General features: G+C 40.4%; 1 protein-coding gene across 6 annotated transcripts in view; it reads right to left on the bottom strand.

Annotated features, from left to right (window-relative positions):
• Positions 1 to 24,180, bottom strand: part of LOC123373178 (histone-arginine methyltransferase CARM1-like) — a 135,905-nt gene that overhangs the window by 82,527 nt on the left and 29,198 nt on the right. For 3 of the 6 annotated variants that reach the window (XM_045022021.1, XM_045022020.1, XM_045022023.1), the window contains exon 2: positions 12,964 to 13,089. The exons of 1 other annotated variant lie outside the window; for it this stretch is intronic. In XM_045022021.1, the coding sequence (XP_044877956.1) occupies positions 12,964 to 13,089 (126 nt within the window). Of the gene's footprint in view, positions 1 to 12,963; positions 13,090 to 16,287; positions 16,372 to 19,118; positions 19,140 to 24,180 lie in introns of those variants that run through there. 2 more of the 6 variants (XM_045022025.1, XM_045022024.1) reach the window with 2 other exon arrangements.

Genomic DNA, 24,180 nt, shown 5'->3' with positions numbered 1-24,180 from the left:
AATTTTTTGCCACCTGCGTCCCAAAAAGGTTTTTTTTTCTGTTTTTTTAAATAGTAGAAATTCAGGTCTTTTCTACTTTGACCTTCCCTGAAGATCCGATGGACAACTTGAGAATTGGAAGGATGATATCATAATATCAAGCAAGTCAAATCAATTTGAAAGGGGAAGTGATTATAATTTTTTGCTAAATAAAATCAAAATCCCAACCACACTTATCTAACTCACAATGTTCTATGAACGGTTGAAAGGAAATATCTGTCGAAGTTTCAAGACTGCTCTCTGCAGCGCAGACATACCCTTAGACTCCATTACCCAGCACTAGAGCGGATGCAAGTAGCTCTAAGGGATTCTACAGTCTGTAAATCAGTGTAAGAGGAACTAACTTGCTCCTCACCTGTGAAATTGGCCCTCAGTCTTTGAATAAGATTCTAAATAGCTTTAAGGAGAAGACTTTCCTCATATTGCCAACATTTTAAGACAGGGATCTTCAGTTCTGAAATTAGACCTGCCAATACATTACGCACTGTACTGTGCATACATTCAATTTGGCAGATCTTCCCCTCTCCCAGTTGTTGTTTGCTCTGTGGCTTTTCTCTGATACCCCACACTTCTTTGTCAAATTGCCTTTGCAATACATCAGGTTGGGAAATGATTTTTTTCCTGCATAAAATTTCAAACCAAATGAACAATTTTTCATTTTCAAAGTTTTCTGTGAAATGTTCGGGTTTTTTGAGAAAAACCTGATTTTTTAAATTTTCAGATTTTTTCCAATTAAAACCTGATCTATTTTGACAAAAGGGATTTAAAAAAATTAATGAGGAAAGCCACTTTTTGTAGAAGAATGTTTCGATGGAATTTTTTTTTTTTTACCAGCTCTACCTCTCAGCCATCTGATGTAGTTATTAACATTACCCAAAAATCCCCACTAGTCCAAGAAAATCTATACATCCAGTTTGGTAACATTTCAGAGACATGCTGTATCTACACTGTGTTTATACACTATTTTAGTGCTTAGTGACTGCAATGAAGCAGTTCAAAGATCCTTTATGGGCATGAAAACTGAACTGTCTAGTCATTGAGTAAAAGCAAGTTCTAGACAGGACTTAAATTCCCAGGATACAAACCAAATAAATGAGTTTTTGTGAGGGGGTCGCCCTATGATGTGAGTAGCCCAGACTTCTTTCAAGAGGGGAACAGATGCCCCGATACTCTGTCACAACTCATGCTGACCAACCTGTACCGTACCACTGTAAAATGCCAACCAAATGCTACATGACATTGTATTAGCAACACAGCTATACTGATTTCTATCTGAGAGATGCCTAGCCTCACTGTAGATGAAACATACTCAGATATGGAACATAATATTAGTGCACCTCTCCCATCTGCTCAGAGCAGATGGAGTCTCTCAGCATTATCACCATGGGGGCCTCCAGTAATAAAACTGGAAGGGCGTGGGAGAGAAAAACAAAACAGAATATGGCAAAAAGAGAATCACGATTGGAAAAAAAACAGAGTACAAAAATAAAACCACTAGTGATAAGTCATTAAATAAATGCATACTACAATTAGCCTCTAGCCCTTTTGATTTCAGGCAGTGGAGAATAATTCAGACACATTAGATGGAACATCGGCTGGAGTCTGCAATTAGAGAGTTGTGGTTCTAGTAACAGTAAATTTGGGCCGTGATCTGTAAGTTTATACAGCAGTGAATTTGGTCCCATGTCTGAAACAGAGGAACACAAGACTCTCTAGGTGATGATTGGGTTATACAGAATATATGAAACCCTGCTAGGTTCATCAGCTCTTCTACTGTTAATCAGAGAAACACTCTTACATGCACAACACCAGGATCTCAAAACTCCAACCAAGGAAATGGAGGGTTAATTCTCCCTTTGATAAGGACAGTACCATTGATGATGGCATTAGCATTGAAATCAACTATATATGCTCATCAAGGATAGACTATCTTCAAGTATCTGATGCAGAAACAAAACAAACAAATCAACCTACCCTTTTACATACTCAAGATGATATATTGGGATTTGAAGTTAGCAGTGACCTAGCAGACACAGTAACAGCAGTAGTAACAACTGCAAGAGGGGCAGCATACACCTGAAGGAAAAGTCTCTCAGGAGTCCTTGTGGACTGCCACAAGTTTGGTAGCAAAGGAATTTTTCTCTTAAAATAACAAAAAAACAAAATTCTGCAGAATGTGAGCCTTTACATAGCCATAAACATGGCAGACTAGACAAATGGAATTCAGATGTTCATTTTAACACTTAATTTACTAACATTTCAATCAACATTAAATAATTTGTTTGTGAACATGACGACTGAACATTACATTATAATTTGCAAACTAATTCAGTTATTTCTACAGCTTGTTTCCAAGTGATTTCTCTTCTGTCCTTTTAAGCTCTTCTATTGATTCCAAACTTACTGCAAAAATGTTGGGAATGGTTTTGTCCCACGCACACTAGTGGGTGAATCACTTCCCGCATCAATACAGGAGAACCTGATGCTCACAGTCTTTGTCATCAATGGGACAATTTGCAAACACAGAGGGGATTTTATATCAACTGTGGTTTTTTGATATGCAACAGGACTGATGGCACCAAAGTGGTTCATATCCAAAGTAAACCAATAATGATAAAAGGAGCCAATCACCATCATCAAACTGTCTTCTCAGCAGAATATTAAAATAGTACCTTCAATTTCAAGCTACTATAATACTACAAAAACAACTTGAGCTACAGGAAGTTATCACCCATTTTATCAACCTCATATTAAAATGGATTATACATAAACTTAAATCAGGACCGTTTTAATTATTATTTGCATTTGAGATATAGTGGAGCGTTTAGAAATAATCCTGCAAATTGGAGAGAGCAGTGCCATGAGATGTGGCTATTAAAGTTCCATCCCAACTTTGCACAAAGATTATATAATTACTGTAACTGTCCAGAACCTCTCTAATTTAAACTACAATCTCAGAACTAAAGGAAAGTGGTGGATTCTCCATCTTTTCAGATCTGTACATCAAAACTAGATGCCTTTCTCTTTTAGCCAAAATACAAGTTATTGGGGTTAATACCAGGGGCGGCTCCAGGCGTGCTTGGGGCAGCAAGCCGTGGGGGCCGCTCTGCCAGTGCTGCGAGGGCGGCAGGCAGGCTGCCTTCGGCGGCTTGCCTGCGGAGGGTCCGCTGGTCCCGCGGCTTTGGAGGACCTCCCACAGGCATGCCGAAGCTGAAGCCGCAGGACCAGCGGACCCTCCACAGGCACGCCGCGGAAGGCAGCCTGCCTGCCGTGCTTGGGGCAGCAAAATGCTTAGAGCCGCCCCTGGTTAATACAATGGTAACTGGGTGAAATGTAATGGGTTGTGATATACAGGTGGTCAGATCAAATGATCTAATGGTCCCTTCTAGCTTTAAACTCTATGAATCTATGTTAATTACAGAGAACAAACATGTTTGGTAACAGTTAATTTTCATAACTGAAGCATGGTTGTAGACCATATGCACCACAGTAAACAATTATTAGTTCGACATGGAAAATGTGTTATTGCCTAATTTTTTAGCTCTGTATCATACTTAAAGAAAATGTACACAATGCTATATGTCTACATCTAGGTACATCCTCTAATAAGGCTGATGAATATATGGGGGTGAGACACTAGGTCCGTCATGAGAGATCAGGGACATGTTCCTCCTCACTTAATCTAGAGAGAGTGAAGACTCACAGTCCCAGTGTGCATAGCGCAGGCAGAAATCAACAGATACATTAATCAGTGTGCAGATTTTAGTTTGCTGGAGTGCACTCCAGATTTGCAGGGATTATGTTTTATTAGTTTTCAAAAGGTAATGGGTTAATGGCATGGTATTTTACCAAACTTATTCCACAGTTTCAATGTACAAGCCATGGTGTGTTGACAATCATCCATGGAGTGTTTCCCACAACCTAATTTTTAATCATTTCAAAGAGAATATGTTTTGTCATGTCTTAAGATGCTGATAAATTACATAAACAAACGCATACTGTCACATTCACCTTTTAAAAGCAACACAAACCCTGAAACTACCCTCTGTTCACATGGAGGGAATAAAGCTCTGTACCTTAAAAAGCGCTGATCAAATTCCAGCCAAAAATTTAAACAAACAAAGTTTACGCATAGTGTGTTTTCTATGCTAAGTACTATAGATTAACCACAGAAAACAATACAGGGCCAGCACAGGGTACCACCAGACTTTGTGAAACATACAAACTATGGTGAGTAATGACATTAGACTGGAGTTGAGCAAAAAATTGGAATTTCTGTCCCATGGGAAATTAGGATACTTAAATATTTGTTTTCATCACAAATTAGGATGGAAAGTTGACATATCAGAATTTTCCCAGAATGAAGAGTTCTGAAAATTTTTCATTTAGAAATGGTGAAATGTTTTGTTTCAGCATTTTCAGTTGAAACTGACCATTTGGATATTTCCAAATCAAAGTGTTTTATTTCAGTTTGCTGAACTGACACTAAATGTTTTGTTTCAAGTCAGTTCAAATTGAACTGCATCTACTGGTGGTGACACTTTGCATCATGGGAGTTGTAGTTCAGGTGTTTGATGCCCACATTCTCTCCTATGGACCAGACTGCCTAGCCAAACTATATCTCCCATGATGAAATGTGTTTTGCCTCTGATCGTGTCTCATGGGACATCATGGGAGATATAGTCTAGTCAGGGAGCTTGGCCCATAGGAGATAATAGGGACATCAGGCAACTGTCCTAGCACTGCCACAAGGCAATCTGGCACCATCAGGAGATGCAGTTTAATGCTGAACTCATAATGGAACTGTTTGTTTCAAGCCATCAAAGTGAAATATTTCAATTCGGGTCAAATCAACTCAAACCAAAATATCTGCAGGGGGAGGTGCGGGTTAAGAGAACACAAACTGTGTAATAGAGGGCTACATTATTTCATTCATCCAGCAGTTCTACATACACAGCCCCATTTCATCAGGCATAATATTACATGCCCAGCTACATATAGATGGAGATGGGTCCCTGAACACCTTACTTCAAATAAGGGTCCAACAAAACCAAGGCCCACCCTTGTTCATGACACACTGACACTCGAATGACTTGGTAGATACAGCAGTTTGTAGAATAGTTAACCAACTCAATTTCAAAATAGTGCCAACATTGTCTAATACCTGTCCTGCTTAACTGATTGAACTAGAATATATATTTAAACAAGAAATTAATCCAACAAACTCTGTACTCTCACTGGAACATGACAATTGAAAATTAAGTGGGAGTGAAACACTCCAGGTGCTTAGACATTTCCCTAAGGCACAAATTTTAAAATTTCAATGCAAAATCGAGAAAAAAAAATTATTGAAACACTCTTTGGAAATTCCAAGGGATGTCTTTGCTGAGACAGAGAACAGAGCTACCAGACAACATTAAAGGCGGCGGCAAACAAACCATAACGTGACTTTTTCAGCCAGATAACCCCCTCTTCTGAGAGAAAAACAGCACCATTATGTAGAGGTTTACATGCAGGTGGATCAAAGAGTGGTGAAGAGAGCTATGGCTGAGCTAAAAAAAAAAAAAATCAGTTTCCAAGTAACTGTCTTCATGTCATTTACTCAGACACTTTGGCGGAATATTAATAATATTGACTGTAAAACAGAAAATCTGGAAATTTAAAATTATCCAGATCAGAACTAAAAAAAGACATGAAGGAAATAAAAAGCAAAAATATGTTCTAACTCACGTGGCTACATAAGAAAAGAAAAAAGCACTGGGTTACACAGTTGTCACATTTGATAAACCACATTAAACTTCAAAAAATAAATATTACCATGCAGGGAGAAAGAAAACAACATGGATTAACTCCTAGATCAGGGGTTCTCAAACTTCATTGCACCGTGACCCCCTTTTGACAATAAAAATTACTATACGACCCCAGGAGAGGGGATCGAAGCCTCAGCCCACCTGATTCCCACTGCCCCAGGTTGGGGAGCCAAAGCCCGAGCCCCACTCCCCTGGGTGGGGAAGGGGTGAAAGCCGAAGCCCAAGGGCTTCAGCCTCAGACAAGGGGCCTATAACCTGAGCCCCACTGCCCGGCAAGTCTAAGCCAGCCCTGGGGATCCCATTAAAATGGGGTCCCGACCCACAGTTTGAGAACTGCTGTCCTAGAGCAATGGTGGGATGTCACATGACACACAAAAGCTGGGAAGATGTGATTGATCTTTCTCCTGCTCCCTTAATTCTCCTCTTTATAATCATTTTACCAATTGCTGACCTTAAACACCAGCAATGGATACATTCGCACAGATAAACTAAGCAAGAGATTGGAGGAATAAAAGGTTCTGAAAAACAAGCAGCATGATATCACATTGAGATATCATGGCAGCAGCAGAATCAGATTAGCCCTTGGGATACCCTTTAGATCTTATTGCCTTGCAAATAGTCAGTGAGATATTCAAAATAGCATGTAAGTTTTTGGTCGTCAGACTCCCTCATTGGATCAAAGACTAGAGAGTCCATGAAGGTCATGACAATGGAAGCTATCACTCCAGGGGGATGGCAGACTCAAAGTGCCAACAGCAAGAATAACAGACATGAAATATAACAGAAGGCATAAAAATCATTTACTGAGCCATCCAGAGAGAGAACAGAACAGCAGGCCTCAATATCACTTTATGTATCTTGGATCCTGCACTCCAAACACAGCCTGGAAAACAATGAGGAAGCACACACCTCCCTGGAAGCAACACAGGTCATAGTGGTAGCCAGTGATGAGCTGCCAAAATCTTAACAATGGGTTCCCTATAAAAAGTTCTGATTTAAGGGATGTGCGACAGCATGTATTTTTTGTACCAATAGGGTTACCATACGTCCATATTTTCCCAGGAGGTGATTAAGAACCGAAAAGCCTGACATGTCCAGGAAAATACAGATGTATTTTAACCCTACCTAAAGTTCTTTTTTAAAAAGATGGGGCTGAACTAGAAATGAGCTCCGTTTCACATGTGTGGGTGGTGATCAGGAACAGTCTCAATTTTTGGGTCTTTTTCTTATATAGGCTCCTATTACCCCTCACCCCCGTCCCGATTTTTCACACTTGCTGTCTGGTCACTCTAGGGTGTGCACGTGTGTGGGTCCCAGCTGCTCCCTGCCCCCCCCTCATTAAAGCAGGTGTGCAGGGTTACTGCCCTGGGAACTGCAGGGCACCAGTGGATGTGGGGCTGGCTGCAGATAGGGGCATGGGGCAGGGCTAGCTGGAGGCAGGGAGTGACACGGGCTGGCTGTGGGCAGGTGATGCAGACGGGCGGGCTGCGGGTGGCTGTGGGCAGGGGGTGGCTGCGGGCGGCTGTGGGCAGAGGCTGGCTGCAGGCAGGGGGTGGCTGTGGCAGGGGCTGCAGGCAGAGGGTGGCTGTGGCAAGGGCTGGCTGCGGGCAGAGGGCGGCTGTGGGCAGGGGCTGGCTGCGGGTGGCTGTGGGCAGGGGGTGGGGCAGAGGGCGGCTGTGGGCAGGGGGTGGCTGCGGGTGGCTGCGGGCAGAGGGCGGCTGGGGGCAGGGGGTGGGGCAGGGGGCGGCTGTGGGCAGGGGCTGGCTGCAGGCAGGGGGGTGGCTGCAGGTGGCTGTGGGCAGGGGGTGGGGCAGGGGCTGGTTGGGGGCAGGGGCTGGCTGGGGGCAGGGGGTGGGGCTGGGGGTGGCTGGGGGCAGGGGGTGGGGCAGGGGGTGGGGCTGGCAGGGGGGTGGCTGTGGCTGGGGGTGGCTGGGGGCAGGGAAGGCGGGGGAGGGGCGCAGATACTCACACGGGGGGGCGGGGGGCTGGGAGCAGCAGGACGCAGCCGGGGACTCACGGGGCAGCAGCCGGAGCCCCCGGGCCAGAGGTCCAAAGAGCAGGAGCAGCAACAGGGCCAGGAGGCAGCTCACATGGCTCTCGCAGCGCAGCGCCCCCCGGCGGCCGGGAGGAGGAATTACAGGCTTCCCAGGCAGAGCCCATCAAAGCTTCCCTCGCAGGGAAGCTAGTTAACAAGCGGTTCTAAAACCGCTTCTAAATTTAACAACGGGTTCGTGCGAACCGGTGCGAACCGGCTCCAGCTCACCCCTGGTGGTAGCTATTTTAATGAACAACTATATTTTGATGTCTAACAAATGCTTCTTCCACTCATGCTGGAGAGATCCTCCACTGGGTTAAAACTTCAGGGCACTGTGAACCCACAGAGAGGTGAAAGCAGACAGAGCACTCCAGGACCAGGATCTCTATTTATATCTGCAAAACTAGGGGTGCAGTTGTGCATATATACATTTTCCAATACAGTCACACTTTATTCTTATGCATTAGTAACATTTACGATTTTTTTCAGTAAATTCTATTAATTTAACCCTGTTCTAAACTGACTGTAATAAAGCAGGTCTAGGTGAAGCAAACCATCTCCTCTTTTTAGAGTCCCATGGAAAAAAGTCAGAACTTTAAAAAGAAACTAGCAAGTGATTACATAGTTATATTGGAGTAGAACTTCACATGATGCATATTAAGATTCTGAATCAGCAAAACACTTAAGCAGGTGCTTAACTTTAAGCATGTGACCAGTCTCATTGAAGCATGTGAGTAGTCAATGAGACTACTCACATGCTTAAAATTAAGCATTTGCTTACATATTTTGTTGAAACAGGGCCTAAGTGTGCAGCTGAAGTTGAAAAAGCAAAAGTGTATGAATAAAAATCAGATTATTTTCAGAATCGCAGCTAAAAGACCTAGTGCAACCAAAAATTACTCAATATAGAGGTGTGCAAAAATACATGAACAAATTAACCAGTGGACAATCTAGCCATAGGAGAGCCTTTCCAGAGAGCAAAATGGTCTCTATATGCAAATTTCACAACCAGGTCTGGGCACCACAATGGAACAAATATGTACAGGTGTTTTGCATGGAACGTAATATGAGTATTTGCATTTTTGACATGCCTATGTGCTGTTGCATTCAAGTGCAGGCATAATTTTAAAAAGTCACTATCAAATACGTTATGTCTGCTTAGGTCCATATCGCATCAACAGGTACAATTTATTCATATAGCAAATACATTCTTTGGCAATCTAATATTTACTGTATATGTAAAAATTCTGTGCCTGGAGATCAATAACATCAAATACTTAAAGTGAAAAACTATAGCTAACCTATTTCCTTTCCCCGCTTTTACTGTACCCACTTGCATGTAGCATAGAGTATTGTTGCTGTCTGATTTTTTTTTTTTTAAGGATTTGAGAATTGAGTTGATTAGGCTGTGTAAACACAACTACTGTTTGCTTGTCTGTTTGATTTCTGGAGTCACTCCTCAAACAGCAATATGCCAGGGCTAGAAGGATTGTAAAGGAGGAATCTGCATTCCTACGGCCACCCTGAAAGAGCAATTTGTCCTATCATCATCATGTAATTCTGTGCTAAATTAAGCAGGGCATCTGTACTATGGAGCAGACCTACACACCAAACCTACCACAGATGGGCTACAGACTGGTTGGTTAATCTGTTCCAAATAAATGATCTTTGTTTTTGAAAGAAAAGCCTGTAGGTACTAGATACATTAACTTTCATTTTCATGGCCTGCTTGAGCCTATTCAGATGTTGCACATATGTTCAGCAGGAAATGGAGGATAAAATCTATGATTTACTGCTGTCAAAATGCTGGAAGCAGAAAGGCACAGAACAACAGTTCTCTGCCTGGGCACAAGTGGGGCATGCATTTTTCCCCATCTAGAAAAGAAATAGGACTTTGAGAACCCACAGCTACTAAAACATATTTTTATAACTATAAAAATCTCTTGAAATTTAAAACGACAAAGACTTCACTTCAAGTTTGCAGACGGTAGCATTATTTTCTCTCATTGAAAAAAAAAATTATATGCACCAATAAGGCCTAGGACACGAGACAAAAAATGGCTGCTGCCCTTTAATCTGTAATTCATAAAATGTTGTTCGCTTTCTCATAACTGGGGCACCGTTCAGTATTATGCAGTATAATATCTTTATACATTTAAAATATTATTTAACTTGTCATTCAGGAATCATGCAAAAAGAAATGCCATTTTTATTGACAACTTCAAGTTTACTCAGCAGCTGGTATATTATATTTGATATCAACAGGGTATTTTTTTTAAACAACACTTTTTTTGTGTCTCTGGGTAAAGTAACTTGCATGGATTTACATGGACATTTCACTTTAATTTTTTTCCCATTTTCAAATATAATGAAGAGAACATTGGACAATGGCTTGTTTCCAACTAGCTACACGTAATACTGTATTCTCAATTTCTTATAAATTTTTTAGCTAACAGTTCCATAATATGAAGCTGTATTAATAACTATATCAGATCTCTCTAAAGAGTAGGACCAAGCCTCATGAAATCTTTCTTTCCTGGCAAAACTGCATTTGCCCACTAATGTCCAGGCCATTCCCCTTTGGAACAGAGTGAGCTGGGCAGGGGACACTGTTGACACTTTTGAGTGCTTGTTTGGAGTGACCCTTTCCTGCTGTTTGCAGCAGAGGGAAGTAGAAGAAAAAACAGACTCCTTGTGCCCTGATCTCCTAAACCTAAAATGCCCTGCAGAATTGGGACCTTAATGACTAAATGAGACACTTCAGAGAACACAGAAAACATTAAAAAAAGAAAAACTTGTCAGGCTAAATCCTCAAGACATACATCACAGATTATTTATGAAAAGATCTGTCAAACAGCTCGGAAATTTAGCAAACAGATAACTGAAAGGTCAAAGTGTGGTTTTACATTGGTGTACTGTATAATGTCAAAACACTGGGAAAGGTCAAGAACAGTCAGGATTTTAAAATAAGTTATTCAAACCCTGGCACTGAAGATTTATCCAATAATTCATCCACACAGCTATCCTGATTATTTGTCAAGTCCCCATTTATTACTGAATTGTTCTATAAACACTATTTTGGCATTTTCGTTTTTTTTAAAAAGTATTATTTCTTCTCAGTTGTGACACTATTTTGTGGGAAACAATACCGAGCTATAATTTTACGTTGTAACTACGTTGCTCTAGCAATGTAGGAGGATGCATGAATAATTTTCCTTTATAGATGCAAGTGAGATGATCTAATAATACACCGCTTTTAAAAACTGCCAGGAGGTGGTGGTGGTGGTAATGGTTGTGGTACCTGACCAAAGACCAGGTGATCTAGAAAAAGGAAAATTCTATTCATCATCGTCATCATGTTCCCATTACGCCTCTGGCGTTTACGGCAGCAACGAAGCTCCTCTACTCCTGTCTGTTTCTGGCAAGTCTTTCAGTGGTTACCCAGCTGTGCCCCAGGTTTTTCAGCTCGGCTTCCACAGCTCTTTATCATGTTGTTTTCAGGCAGCCTCATTTGTGCTTGCCTTCAGGTGTTCACCTTTTTGCTACTCTGGTGATGGAAACAGTTTCCATCCAAAGCACATGGCCAATCCAACTCCAACGCCTCCTGGTAACGATGGTGCTCAGATCCTCTTGGCTGCACTGTGTCAATAGATCTTGGTTTGAGATTGTCCTGGGCCAAAAGATATGGAGGATTTTTCTGAGGCAGGCTCTATGGAATGAAGATGGTTTGGACATGTCATACTTTCTCATTCCCCAACATTCTGTACTATAAAGTAATGTTGAAAGTGCGCAGCTCCGATAAATCTTGAGTTTAGTTTTCATGTTGTATTTTGATGATTTCCAGACTGTATTTAAGCTCCTGAAGGTGTTCCTGGCTTTACTGATTTTGTTCTGGATGTCCTGGCTTGTTCCACCATCCTGGCTGATGGTGCTGCCCAAGTACGTGACTGTTTCTACATTGGTGAGAACATAATCCTCTATCCGTACTGGTGATGGTGAGGCACTATTAAAGGTCATGATATCTGTCTTATTGCGGTTGATTTTCAGTCCAATTTGCTGGCTGAATGCGTTGAGTCAAGTTGTTTTTTCTTGTATATGGTGTTGGGTATGTGATAGGAGAGCAAGAATTCTAGTCATGCTATGTCAAAATTACATTTGGTCTGCAATGCACATTCCTCAGAATAAATGAACTAGGCTTTTGAATTGCCCTGCACAGGAACTAAGCAAGCTTTGAAAAGTCAATGTGAGAACATTTCTCGTATTTATGCATATGGCCATTATAATAAAATTATATTAAAGTAAATTTTGCAGCTGTTAGACTTAGGACGAATTTGATCAAGTGGAACTGCAATTATTAAAGTTTCACAAGTTCACTTAAATGCAGTTGATAAATAACTTTTTAAAAGAATGACAGTGGGATTCTTTTTCAGCATCAGTAGTACACTAATGTACAGAAACAGAATACATACCGACTGGAGGTGTATGTTACAGTACACCAATGAGCGTAGGTGCTTATATTTTGGTAGAAAAGCTAAAAACAGTAAGGATTTGAATTACCAAACTGTTCAATGACATAAACGTAGATGAAGAGCTTAGCCTTAAGGTAAGAACAGCTTTCAGGACAATTAAAAAACTTCTGGCTCTTACACACAGAGACTTACTTACATTTATCAAGGATGAAATGTTAAGAGTACCATATTCAACTGTTATCTGTCCTCAAGAATAAGAATGGGTTCCTGGTGGTGTTTTTGAAAATTGATGCCTTGTATATCAATGGCTGCTTAAAGCAGCAAAGACGTATACGTCTGTTAGTCTATAAGGTGCCACAGGACTCTTTGCTGCTTTTATAGATCCAGAGTAACACGGCTACCCCTCTGATAAATGGCTGCTTAGAATCTGAGAGTGATATGTCAAGTCACATGGATCATGAACTTCATAACATACTGCAGTGTGTAATAGATAATGTAGAACAGAGGGAAAAGATAGGAGGAGTTTTAGTAAAAATATTCACAGAGTAGCAAAGGGAGAGAAATACGATTCTCAGAAATGCAAGATGTCCGTGATGCGGCAAGCACTTACCAGAATGTGACTTGAATTGGAGTAAGGCACTGTTGTACCCCAGTGTAATTAGGACAGACTCTTTGCCCACACGACAGTATTCAGTGTCTCTGTTAACCAAGCATTTAAACACACAGACTCCATCAGCTGAAGGGGAAAAAAATACTTTAGAAATTTTTAAAAATTTAAACACATAACAAACAGAAGTATAGATATCTACAATTTAAAACTGCCCTAAGCATGCACTAAAGATGGGCAATTTAAGGGGGGAATTTATTTTCCAGTACAGTGATTCTCAAACTCCCCCGCCACCCCACAATCCACAAAATGGCTGAAAATTCATCCCCCTACCATCCATATGCCACAGGCCTTTGTGAGCTGTGCTGTGTTTGCGAGGGGGTGGGGAGGGAGGCAGAAGTAGATGCAGCAGGAGGAAGAAAGGTGAGAGTTAAACCTCCTCTCCACAGCCCTGGGTTCCCACAGGGTCTTAGCAACAGTGGAATTATACTGTTTGCTCACCTGGTGCAGGCAGTCCTGTAAACAAACCACTTTTGGGTCACACCTTTGGTTCAGAACCTGCTGCTCTAACTAGTGGAGTTGCAAAGAAAAAATATAGGAATCGAGCTGTAGCAACAAAACAAAATGAAGGAACTTCAGCAATTTTTCCTTCTTTTGCATCTTTGGCATTTGGGTGTCACTAAATGCAGTTATACTATACCATGCTGTGTGCAAAATGAAATCCACCCATAAACTCTACTTTCTACAACTTTAGTGATAATGATCCAACTATTTGGCTTAACAAGAATACACTTTTAAGAACTCTTCAGCTGAGGTAAGCACAGGCACTACTCTTTGGGGAGGAAGATCCAAAATCAGAGGGTTAGAAAATGGTGAATGATCAGATTCCCTCAGAACCATCCTTGCAGCTGTTAGGAGGTGAGCATGTGACGCAGTTTGCATATGTGCATGCCCTGTAACAATATTCACCCTTACTTCCAGCAACGAGAAAATGGCTGGAAAGCTTCAAATTTATCTGGCATCTACAAAGCAGGGGCTACCAAAGATGAAGCCCTCAAACAGGGTTTTAAACTGCCACTCATCACCATAGTATCTAAGCTCCAGTGTTTTCAGAGACAATACTCTGATAGGAATCCCAGCAATTTCCCTTTTCCTTGATATTTGGGAGTCGGGAGGAGATACCATCTCACTGTTTCCAGACAGTTGCTCCTCTCATTATAGTGTAATCCTCTGTGTAATTTTAGTGTAATTCTCTGTCAGTTAAGTGTCTAGTAATTTTTTCAAGACCTACAAGTAAGTAAATGGGTTGGTAGAGCTGAATGAGTGAGTGTCGGGCGGGGAGGGGAAGAGATTTTTGGGGGACAAATGAGAAAAAGCACGGGGGAGAAGGTGGAGCATATAGTGTAAGGAAAGAAAAGGATGTAAGAAAGTGGATTGAGAGAGAAGGGAAAGAGGGTACAGACAGTCAAAATAATGTAGAAAAATATACTATGATCTGATATAGAACATGAAAGAGAAAAACTAGAGTGAGGCCAGGATGGGAAAGGTAGCACAAAAAAGCAAGAGATTTAGTAAGTTACATTTAAAAACAGTAATTCAACAGAAAGTTAATGGTAACATACTGTCCATCAAATACACTATATTTATTCTCTTAAAAAGCAGGACGTTCCACTAAAGGGAAGGAGAGATACATAACAGCACACATACACCTCGCCCCCCCTGCCCCCCTTCTGACCATTGGGCTTAGTCCTGGGGCTAGGAGGTGTAAGGTACTTTTTTCAAACTCTGCACTTCAAAGAGATCTGCTGTGGTGAGAAATAAATACAATATAAAGATAGTGGCCACTCTAATACACATTTTATATGTTATTTTAGGCTTATCTATTCAAAACCTACACATTTTCAAGAGTGTGTTCCCAACTTGAGCTTGTACAAACCCAGACAAATACCTACAAATTTGGGTTTCAACACACACACACACACACACACACACACACACACACACACACACACACACACACACACACACACTTATGTATGCATGTAGCTTCCTCCCTGGACTCATGCCCATGAACACATCAGGATGGTCCATGAGTAATACAATTGCTTAATACATATAACCTCCTCAAGTAACAAGCCATAGTGACTATGCAATCAGCTACTTCCCCACAGTTATATAGGAGTTCTCCTTCAGTTCTAGTAGTAGAGGCCTGTGCTTTTCATGGTAAATCTCTCCAGGGTTCAATCCCCACTGAAAACGGCAATATCTATATAGCCACAGTACATTACACAGATCTCACCTTTGGGAAATGAGACATTTTCTTTATCAAAGAACCAGTTCAAATAATCTCTTTGGAACAGTGAGCACACAGGCATTCAAGAGTGAATTTCACTCTTTCCCTACTCTATTATGTTACTGTTTTCTCAGTGTTGCAACTTACATTCTTCTGTCAATTTATCCAGTGCCCACAATCAGATACACTGATTGAAAAATTTAGCAGAAGTTTCATGGAAGTGGTAAGGCTGATACACAGTACAAAGTTACAAAGAGGGACTGGAGCTAATATGGAAGACAGATCTATATTGCTAGATTTACTGGGTGGCTTTTTGTATAGACAGACCTCAACTGTATGAGTACAGATCCAGATTTGGAGACTTACTCCTCCAAAATCCAGGCGTTCTGAGTCAGCCACTTAGATAGAAGTGAGCCACAACATATGACATCAACAAATGAATCTGGATGTGGATCCCAGCTTTTCTAAAATTTAGAGAGGAGCTGGGGAGAGCAGGTTCAATATTGTGGTTCAGGCAGATTTCTTCTTGTCAGTTTCCCAGTGTGTAATATTTTCACTGCAATATGAAAGGGTGGTGCTCACATACAGTACTTTTTAAAGAGGCAGCCGCATATACTACACCAGTAGCTTAAAATGTAAAGACTAGGGAGAGATCACTAGTAGAGTAATAACCTGAGTGTAAGCTTCACATAATTCTCAGTAACATCAATAAGATCTGGGTCTAGAACAAGTGCAAGACATACAGAAATAGATCCACACTATCCTTCCAAGGACTAACTTTTGTCATCTTTGGATTTATACCTAAAACTAAAACTGCACAAATCTCTGTGGTCTCAATTCACATGGTCTCATATAAATCCTTTTCTTTGGTTTCTTCTTTTGTGAGGATTCATACTCCTTGACTTTTCCTTTGAGATCTGGTAGACCAGGAGCACTTTTCAAGAAACCTGCTATGCTCATTTGGGACATGTTCAGGGCACACAAGATAGATGAGGTGAAAAATGTAGCCAAAAAACCAACTTTGGCTGTAATACCTGGAGGCTTAACTTTCTGTTCTACAACCACTTGATGTCTGCCTGAACGAACCATTTAAAGACAGGCTACACAAAATGTGGTCTGAATTAATGTGCTCAAGCATGGCAAAGTTGACAAAAGGCAGGAATCTTATGAAGCCCGAAATCAATCTGGTCACCCAGTGGGTCAAGTATGCGTGGGAGTCCATTCCCTCGGAAATGACAGAAAAATCATTTCGGAAATGCTGTATCAGCAATGCGCTCGACAGGTCAGAAGATGATGCCATATTTGATGATGACACAACAAAGGCTGATGATGAGAAGGAATCTGAGTCTGAAGATGACACTGCTGACATCTATGGTGGCAATGCAGGTGCAGCTGTGACTGAAGCAGAGTTTAATGAACTGTTTGGTGAATCGGAAACTGATTTGGACTTAGAAGGATTTAAAGACTTTTTAAAGAAGTACCTTAGAGCAATATGAGACTTTAAAATCAATAAACGGATATTTAAAACATTGACGGTAATTTTGAAGGTGACTACATATTTGTTCAGTTATTATAACAAGTTTTTTATTAGATTTCATTAAAATAATTCTAGCAAAACTTTTGAGTGTTTCTTGTGATGCCAACTTTTAAAATATAGCAGGGGTCAGCAAACTTTGGCTCCTGGCCTGTCAGGGTAAGCCACTGGTGGGTTGGGACATGTTGTTTACTTGGAGCATCCACAGGCATGGAGCCCGTCAGCTCCCAGTGGCTGTGGTTTGCCATTCTCAGCCAATGGGAGCTGCAGGAAGTGGTGCAGGCCGAGGGATATGCTGGCTGCCACTTCCTGCAGCTCCTATTGGCTGGGAACGGCAGACCAAAGCCACTGGGAGCTGAGGGGCTCCATGCCTGCGAACACTCCAGGTAAACAAAACGTCCAGGCCTGCTATTGGCTTACCCTGATGGGCCAGGAGCCAAAGTTTGCCAACCCCTGAAATATAGGGTCAGCTTATGAAAGGGTTGTACAGTTTTTGCCATTTTTACCTATTCATCTTGGGGGGTCGGCTTATAAATGAATGGGCTAATAAACAAGTATATACCCTAAGTGGTTGAAAGGTCAGTTATGTCCATTAAAAAAAAACAATCCACAACACTTCATCTTATCTAATTTTTAGTTGATTATATAACTGATACTTTGTTGGCCTAGTAATCAACTAGTGGTCAAATGGTCATAGTGTATGTTGATAATTTGCCCTCTCATAAGGAATATAGCAGCATTCTCAATTAACTGGAGTTCATGCATGATCATATTAGACAGTAAGGTAAGGACTTGTAAATATTCTCTCTCTCTTTTAAGAAACACTACCCAAGGATCTCAAAAAGTTGTAAAACATTAATAAATTAAGCCTCACAATCCACCAATAGAACTAAAATGAATGCTCCCCATAAGTCACTACTTAAGATTCCAGTAGATATTAATGGCACCATTTTATCACAAAGCAAGAACTCCCTCCCTACCAAACACAGCCACCAGGAGCACATTATTTGGAGGAACAATTTGGCTACCATGAGTCATTTAAAATGACAAGGCTGGGAGCAACGTTTTCTTCATATCAGGTTTGGAGTTAAGTTCTTGAAGATCTAAAACCAAGTATTAAGTAGATGTGATGATACACATGATATAATTACTGGCCTCTCAGAGTCAGAATAAATGATAACAGTCCTACCTCTTATATAGCCCTTCATCTGTAGATCTCAAAGCACTTTACAAAGGAAGTCAGTAACATCCCCATTTGACTGATGGGGAAACTGAGGCAGGGAGAGGTGAAGTGACTTGCCCAGGGTCATCCAGTAGAACTGTGGCAGAGCTAGGAATAGGACCCAGGACTACTGAGTCCCAGATCAATGCTCTATAGAAATTACAGCCCTCCTCATTCTAAAGAAAAATACTTGCTAGAGTATCTTGTTAATGCTACAAAACCAAGCAGTAAATCATCTTCATGCTGAGCAATGATGGGATCATAAGTGAGACTATTATGAATGACAGTGAACTGAGTTCATTAAGACAGACTAGTGATAAAAAACAAGCACTGAACCCAAGAGATCTATTAATAGTCATTAGTGCCTAATGCAGTCAAGCCAATACTTTGCTCACCGTAAAAATCTAATGTAACAGATAATTCAAGTTGGATGAAGGCTGAAGGAGCAGACGCAAGCCTGGTATATAAACTCACAATACCTAATAAGCACCATTTTGGTAGTATAGTCAGAACTGAAACTAAACTAGAGCTTCTCAGAAGCTAAGCATTACTGAAGATGGACAGCATCTTTGAAGCAATTAACAAATGTTTGAAACTTTGCTCTGAAGGGAGTTTTGATGTTGGTGGGAAATTAATAAAGTCTTCACAGGTTAAATTTGTTTCTCTAAAATGTAGCAGTCTTAAGAGTGGATCCCAAGAAGGAATTCATTTTTGAGACGAAGGAATCAAAATAACTCAAGAGTGCTGCACAAAAGAGATATTTGGACCTTCAACTGCTCTGGAAGCTATTTTATACAATACTGCCAGCCAGTTGAAAAACATCTGATTCCAGTTTCCCAGAAGATTAATCATTTATTTAGGAAAAGAGATTACAAGAGTGAGAACATAGTAAGACTATTGGAGAAGATTTCAGCACCAAGAAACAATTTTAGAAACTTAGGAAACAGAATGAATAACTACTTAAGACTATTGATCCTTGCAGGAAAAGCACTGAGTAGTGAGAATCTGGCAATCTCGTCACCTTCAATCTCTGTCTTAAAATGCAGGCTATTTTATAGAAATGGAAAGTCTTGCATTACACATTTCAGAAGAAGCTAAAAGATTAGTACCTCGCATGGCTTCCATATTCATCCACCCACCCACACTTCAAAGCAAACACAGGCCCTACAAATTAAAAGAAAAAAGTGAATTACAGTATGAATGTTTGGCTCACTTTTTTTTGATCTGCCATATAATCTGATCTTGTTACACACCTAATTATGATTTATTGCTTTGACTGATGCTGTACCATTTGCTTAGTTGGTTTATAAACAAATAAGGAAATGTGCATGATCTGTAAGTCCAAAAGTCTCTGCTAATATGCAGTGTTTAACAGTTTTTACATTCACCAATTAAAAAAATTCCCACCTGGGATGATGACTAAAATTACTGAGCTTCTATCTGCAGATTCTTTACAACTTTAAAACTTGATTTACATGATTATACTTTTGTTGATAATGTGAGAAGAGAGCTGGCCACCTAAATAGAAGATGCCAAGATGTCACACTGTTGCAACATATGAGATGACCATACTGATTAGTGCACACTGAACCAGAGTCCTGCAACTAGGTTGCTAAAAACCAATGGCATTCAGTTTTTATGGCTCATTATCTTAAAGACAGTAACAGGAATGAGAAAGTTTATTTTGAAAGGAAAGCCAACATATCTGGGAGAGCTAAGAAAGATGGAATCATAAACATCTTTAGCATCTTTTACAGAATATCTTTGGAAATAATGATACCTAGATTGCAAATGCTGAACAGGGAAGAAAAGTGTGAACAATTTAGAGGAGGCAAAGCGGGGGGGTGGGGGAGAGGGAGGAGGAAATCACAGGTAAGAGAAAGAATAAGGTGACTAAGAAAATGAGAGTTGGTAGCACTTATATATGTGACCTTCATCTACTGAACAAGACAATGCATCTGAAGTTGCCACACAGTAATGTATGAAAGAATTCAAAGCTGTACCCAAGTAGATATCACAGTAATCCACAATCACAGGCACAATAATATGAACTGGTTTCCAACAGTAGATCTACTAAATCAACAAGAAAGTGAACAGAAACAGAAGTTCCAGTCACCTAAAAGAGAATTCTAAGAGGGGACATACTAGTACATATGGCAGGACCGGTCTGGACTCAAGTTATCTTGCTGAAATAAAATGTCTGACATTCCCTCTGCATCCAGAATTTAATATCTTCAAGGACTGTAGCCTGAAATACTGCTTATGATACAACAAAGCATCAATCAGTTGGGGGCCTCAGCACAGTCGAATTTCATATTGTCATGGATGGGGGGGAGAGAAGGAAATCCAGGAAATGGAAAACAGCAGTGGTCTCATCACTGCATGGATGGCAAACAGACTATAGACTGTTATGGCAAAAGAAAAACTGGTTCTTTCTATTACAGACAAACATCATGACTACCTGTTATGTCTCAGAAGTGTTAATACATTGAAATCTACAAGGTTTATAAAACTTGACCAACTGCAGTATGCACACCAACTTTTATAAAATATACACCAAGTATTCCTCTTACATTAGTATAGTAGTTGTTAAAGTTATCTTTATTGCTCTATCTGTATTTTCACTGCTGGCAATAATCTGTCACTTTTCTATCAGATCACTGCCTATCTGTAGGAAGGAAGGGAAGCAAACAGAATACTTATTTTCTTTCTTTGTACTTGGTAACACAGACTGCCCCACAGTGAGAAGCTCAAAAGATTTACAAGGTCTACAAGATTGAAGAGAAAATATAAGTTATGATTTTATAAAATGTATGTCAACATTTATGCAGTTGAGATTGTGAATAAAGGAGGAGATGGAAAAATGAGGAGCTACTACTGAGTAGAAGGCTTCAAACAGATGAGTTATAGATCAACAATCTATATGCTACTGAGATCTATCAAATAATTCACAAGTAAATATTAGTTCAACATGGGGCCTAGAATTATGCTAGCCTGGGAATGGGTTCTCTTGAGGCTGAGCATATCAAAAAGGAACTATGGACAATGCCACTTTTTGATCTGTAGTGTTTTGAAAATTAGAATTATTGGCACCTCTGTAACCTGAAAAAAATAATCAGGTATAAAGATCATTATTCCTAGTGGAGACCCTTATCATTTCTATCATCTAATGCTTCTAGGAGTGCTGGGACAGGAGGAGGAAGAGGAAGTACAGTGGCAAATGTAGTGTGTGGAGTAAGGAGAGAGGGAGGTAAATATATACATTTAGTGCAAAAATTTCCTCTTGAATGTTATCTACACTTCCCCCCCACCAAAAACATATATAGTTTTAGTTTGCAATGCAAATGAGGGTCTTGGGTGTTAAGATATTGAACAGAAAATTGCACAGTTAGGGGCATCCTACACACATTTGACACGTAGTCAGCTTCAAAATAGGTGATTGCTGTTATTTGTATTGGGGTAGCACCTAGGAACCTCCCCATTACAGCGACTTGTGCTAGCACAGGGGTTCTCAAACTGGGGGTCGGGACCCCTCAGGGGGTTGCAAGGCTATTACATGGAGGGTCGCGAGCTGTCAGCCTCCACCTGAAACCCCGCTTTGCTTCCAGCATTTATGATGATGTTAAATATATAAAAATGTGTTTTTAATTTATAACGGGGGGGTCGCACTCAGAGGCTTGCTGTGTGAAAGGGGTCACCAGTACAAAAGTCTGAGAACCCCTGTGCTAGCACTATACACACATATAGTACAAATGACAATCCCCGTTCCAGAGAGCTTGCAATCTAGGCGTCAGACAGAATGTGACAGGTGGACAAAGACAGTTGGTGGGGAAAATGAGGTAATAAAATGAACAGAGTTTAGCAGAAAAATGGAAGCCACAGCTTGCCTCTTGCTTGAGCAAACTTTTAAAAGTGTTTACGGTACTATTCAGTCAATACTGCCTGACTAGTTACAGGAACCTGTATAGTCAGTTTCACTAACTGCTGTCTAACATAAAAGGATAAAAAAATATATTTCTAATGTTAGGCCTTCTGTCTACACTACAACTTTTAATCTAGTTTGTAATCAGCGAATGACATACTGCCTCTAAATGGTTTGTGTCCACACACAACATAATTAATACACAGTAGATGTATGGCATCCTGGCCAGAAAGCTAAGCTGGCTCTCTATTTTCCTCCTGTAACCAGTTCTGAACACTGTTTTATTTCTCATGTAAACTGATCCCTCAAACTATCCCTGTGCATCCAGTATGGCCATCCCTTCTTCTTTACAGCTCTGTGGGCAGCAATTAGGACATCCTGGAGCACCTTGTCGGGTGTGCTGATGGAGCTGCTGTGCGCATACACCCTTGGGGCACTCCATCCCTGTCGAGGTGTCATTGATAGCACTTGCTGAAAAGTAAAAACCTATTTTCATTAAAAACTGTGAAATTATTTTCATTTCAAAGGGCTGGTCTACTCTTGAAAGCTGTACTGATCTAACTACATCAGTTAAGTGGAGGTTCTTTTGTTTTGGGTTTTTTTTTTTTCTGATCAGCGTTTGTGCTGGTACAGCTATGTGTGGACAAAGTTATACAAAGGTGCCTTATGCCAACTATTCCACTTCCTGTACAGGAATAGCTATACCTGTTTAAAGCATCTTTTCACCAGTACAACTGTGTCCACATTAGGGGGATGTACAACTTTCCAGTATAGACAAAGTCAGAGTGTTTGAAATGGACTCATTTTTTATTGTAAAGTCTTGTGGGGTTTTTTTCAATTTTCCAAAAATATAATTGCAACTGGTTATCAAAGGTTTTCACTTAACAAAAACCTGTTTTTCATGAACTTTTTTTTAAAAAGGCCAATTTTTTACACACACACACTTACTTCAAAAAAATCAATCAGCTTTAATTAAAGGACAGATGCCCTGATTTTTTTTCTGAATGCAACACCCAAACATGGTGAGGTAGATGCAGTCACAAACAAACTCAGCTGATACATGATTGTGCTGTGTGACTTTTTCTTCTCCACATAACTATGTCTTTGTAACTGGAACGGAGATATGCATGTCACAAATTGGTTACTAAAACATGGCTGTTTTTAGATTGGACTGGTGCTTAGGTATAATGAAGGGGAAAGGTTCTCTGCTATAAATATGATTTTAAGAGTTAGTAAATGGAAGAAAAAATTTCACAGAAGTGTTCATTTCCAGTTTTTACTTAAGTTTTCCAACAAGCTCTATTTTTTCCTTTGTCTGTGCCCTTTTATAGCAATTTCATGGTAAATTCACTGCGTCTTCTGTTGTATCTCATCCTACAATGTGTAAACAACATACTACAGATAGGTCTTTCTTAACTCAAGGTACAAAAGTCTAGTGAATTGACTGCACATTTGGCAGATCCCTACGATCAGACTACAAGCTCTATCAGGCTAGAACCTTTTCTTCATACTTACTCATAAAGTGCCTAGGATAGTGTGGGCATTAAACAAAAACAAAGCAAAAAAATCTGTCTGTACAGAGCATCTTTAACTTGATTAGATATAATAAAATGTTGTGTGTTATTTGAAATGAAAAGTACCAGACTTTATATTGTAGGATAAAAAAACGCAATAAAAACAAAGTTAACTGTCACATCCTGTAAACATATTTTGCTACATAAATGGCTGTCTTTTTAGTTAAAAGACATTTTTTATATCAGCAGCAAGAATCTATGTTATTTATGTTCCAATGCTCATTTACATTGGTGCTCAAGTACAGGCTACATAATTCACTGCAAATAGCTCCAAATAACCAATGCTTAGAGTAGACTGGAACTGGAGTGCCAGCTCTCATTGCACCAGCCAAAGAACAGGTTAGTTATTGGGAGAGCTGCTACTCCAATCCACAGGCAGAAGGGACATTCCCCAGGTGCTGCACTCTCCTGCTCCCAGTCTCACTCTGACACCTGCAAATAGCTTCCTACCAATCTCATGGAGAGCACCACCACAAACCCTATCCCCACCACTTAAAAGTAGGCCTTAAATGGGGCATAGACCTTAGGCTGGCCCTCTCCACAGGGATGAATATCATCCCGCGAGAATAAGGCATATAAACAGACTGACTTCTAACTAGAATAGTATTTTTACTGTAGTCAAGAGATCCAAATCTTTTCGAGCAAAGTTCATAGTGGAGGAAACGGTTTTTAATT

This window comes from Mauremys mutica, chromosome 6, assembly GCF_020497125.1.
Source record: "Mauremys mutica isolate MM-2020 ecotype Southern chromosome 6, ASM2049712v1, whole genome shotgun sequence".
NCBI lineage: Eukaryota > Metazoa > Chordata > Testudines > Geoemydidae > Mauremys > Mauremys mutica.
The sequence above is the reverse complement of the archived record's forward strand: the minus strand, read 5'-3'. Positions and strand labels throughout refer to the sequence as shown.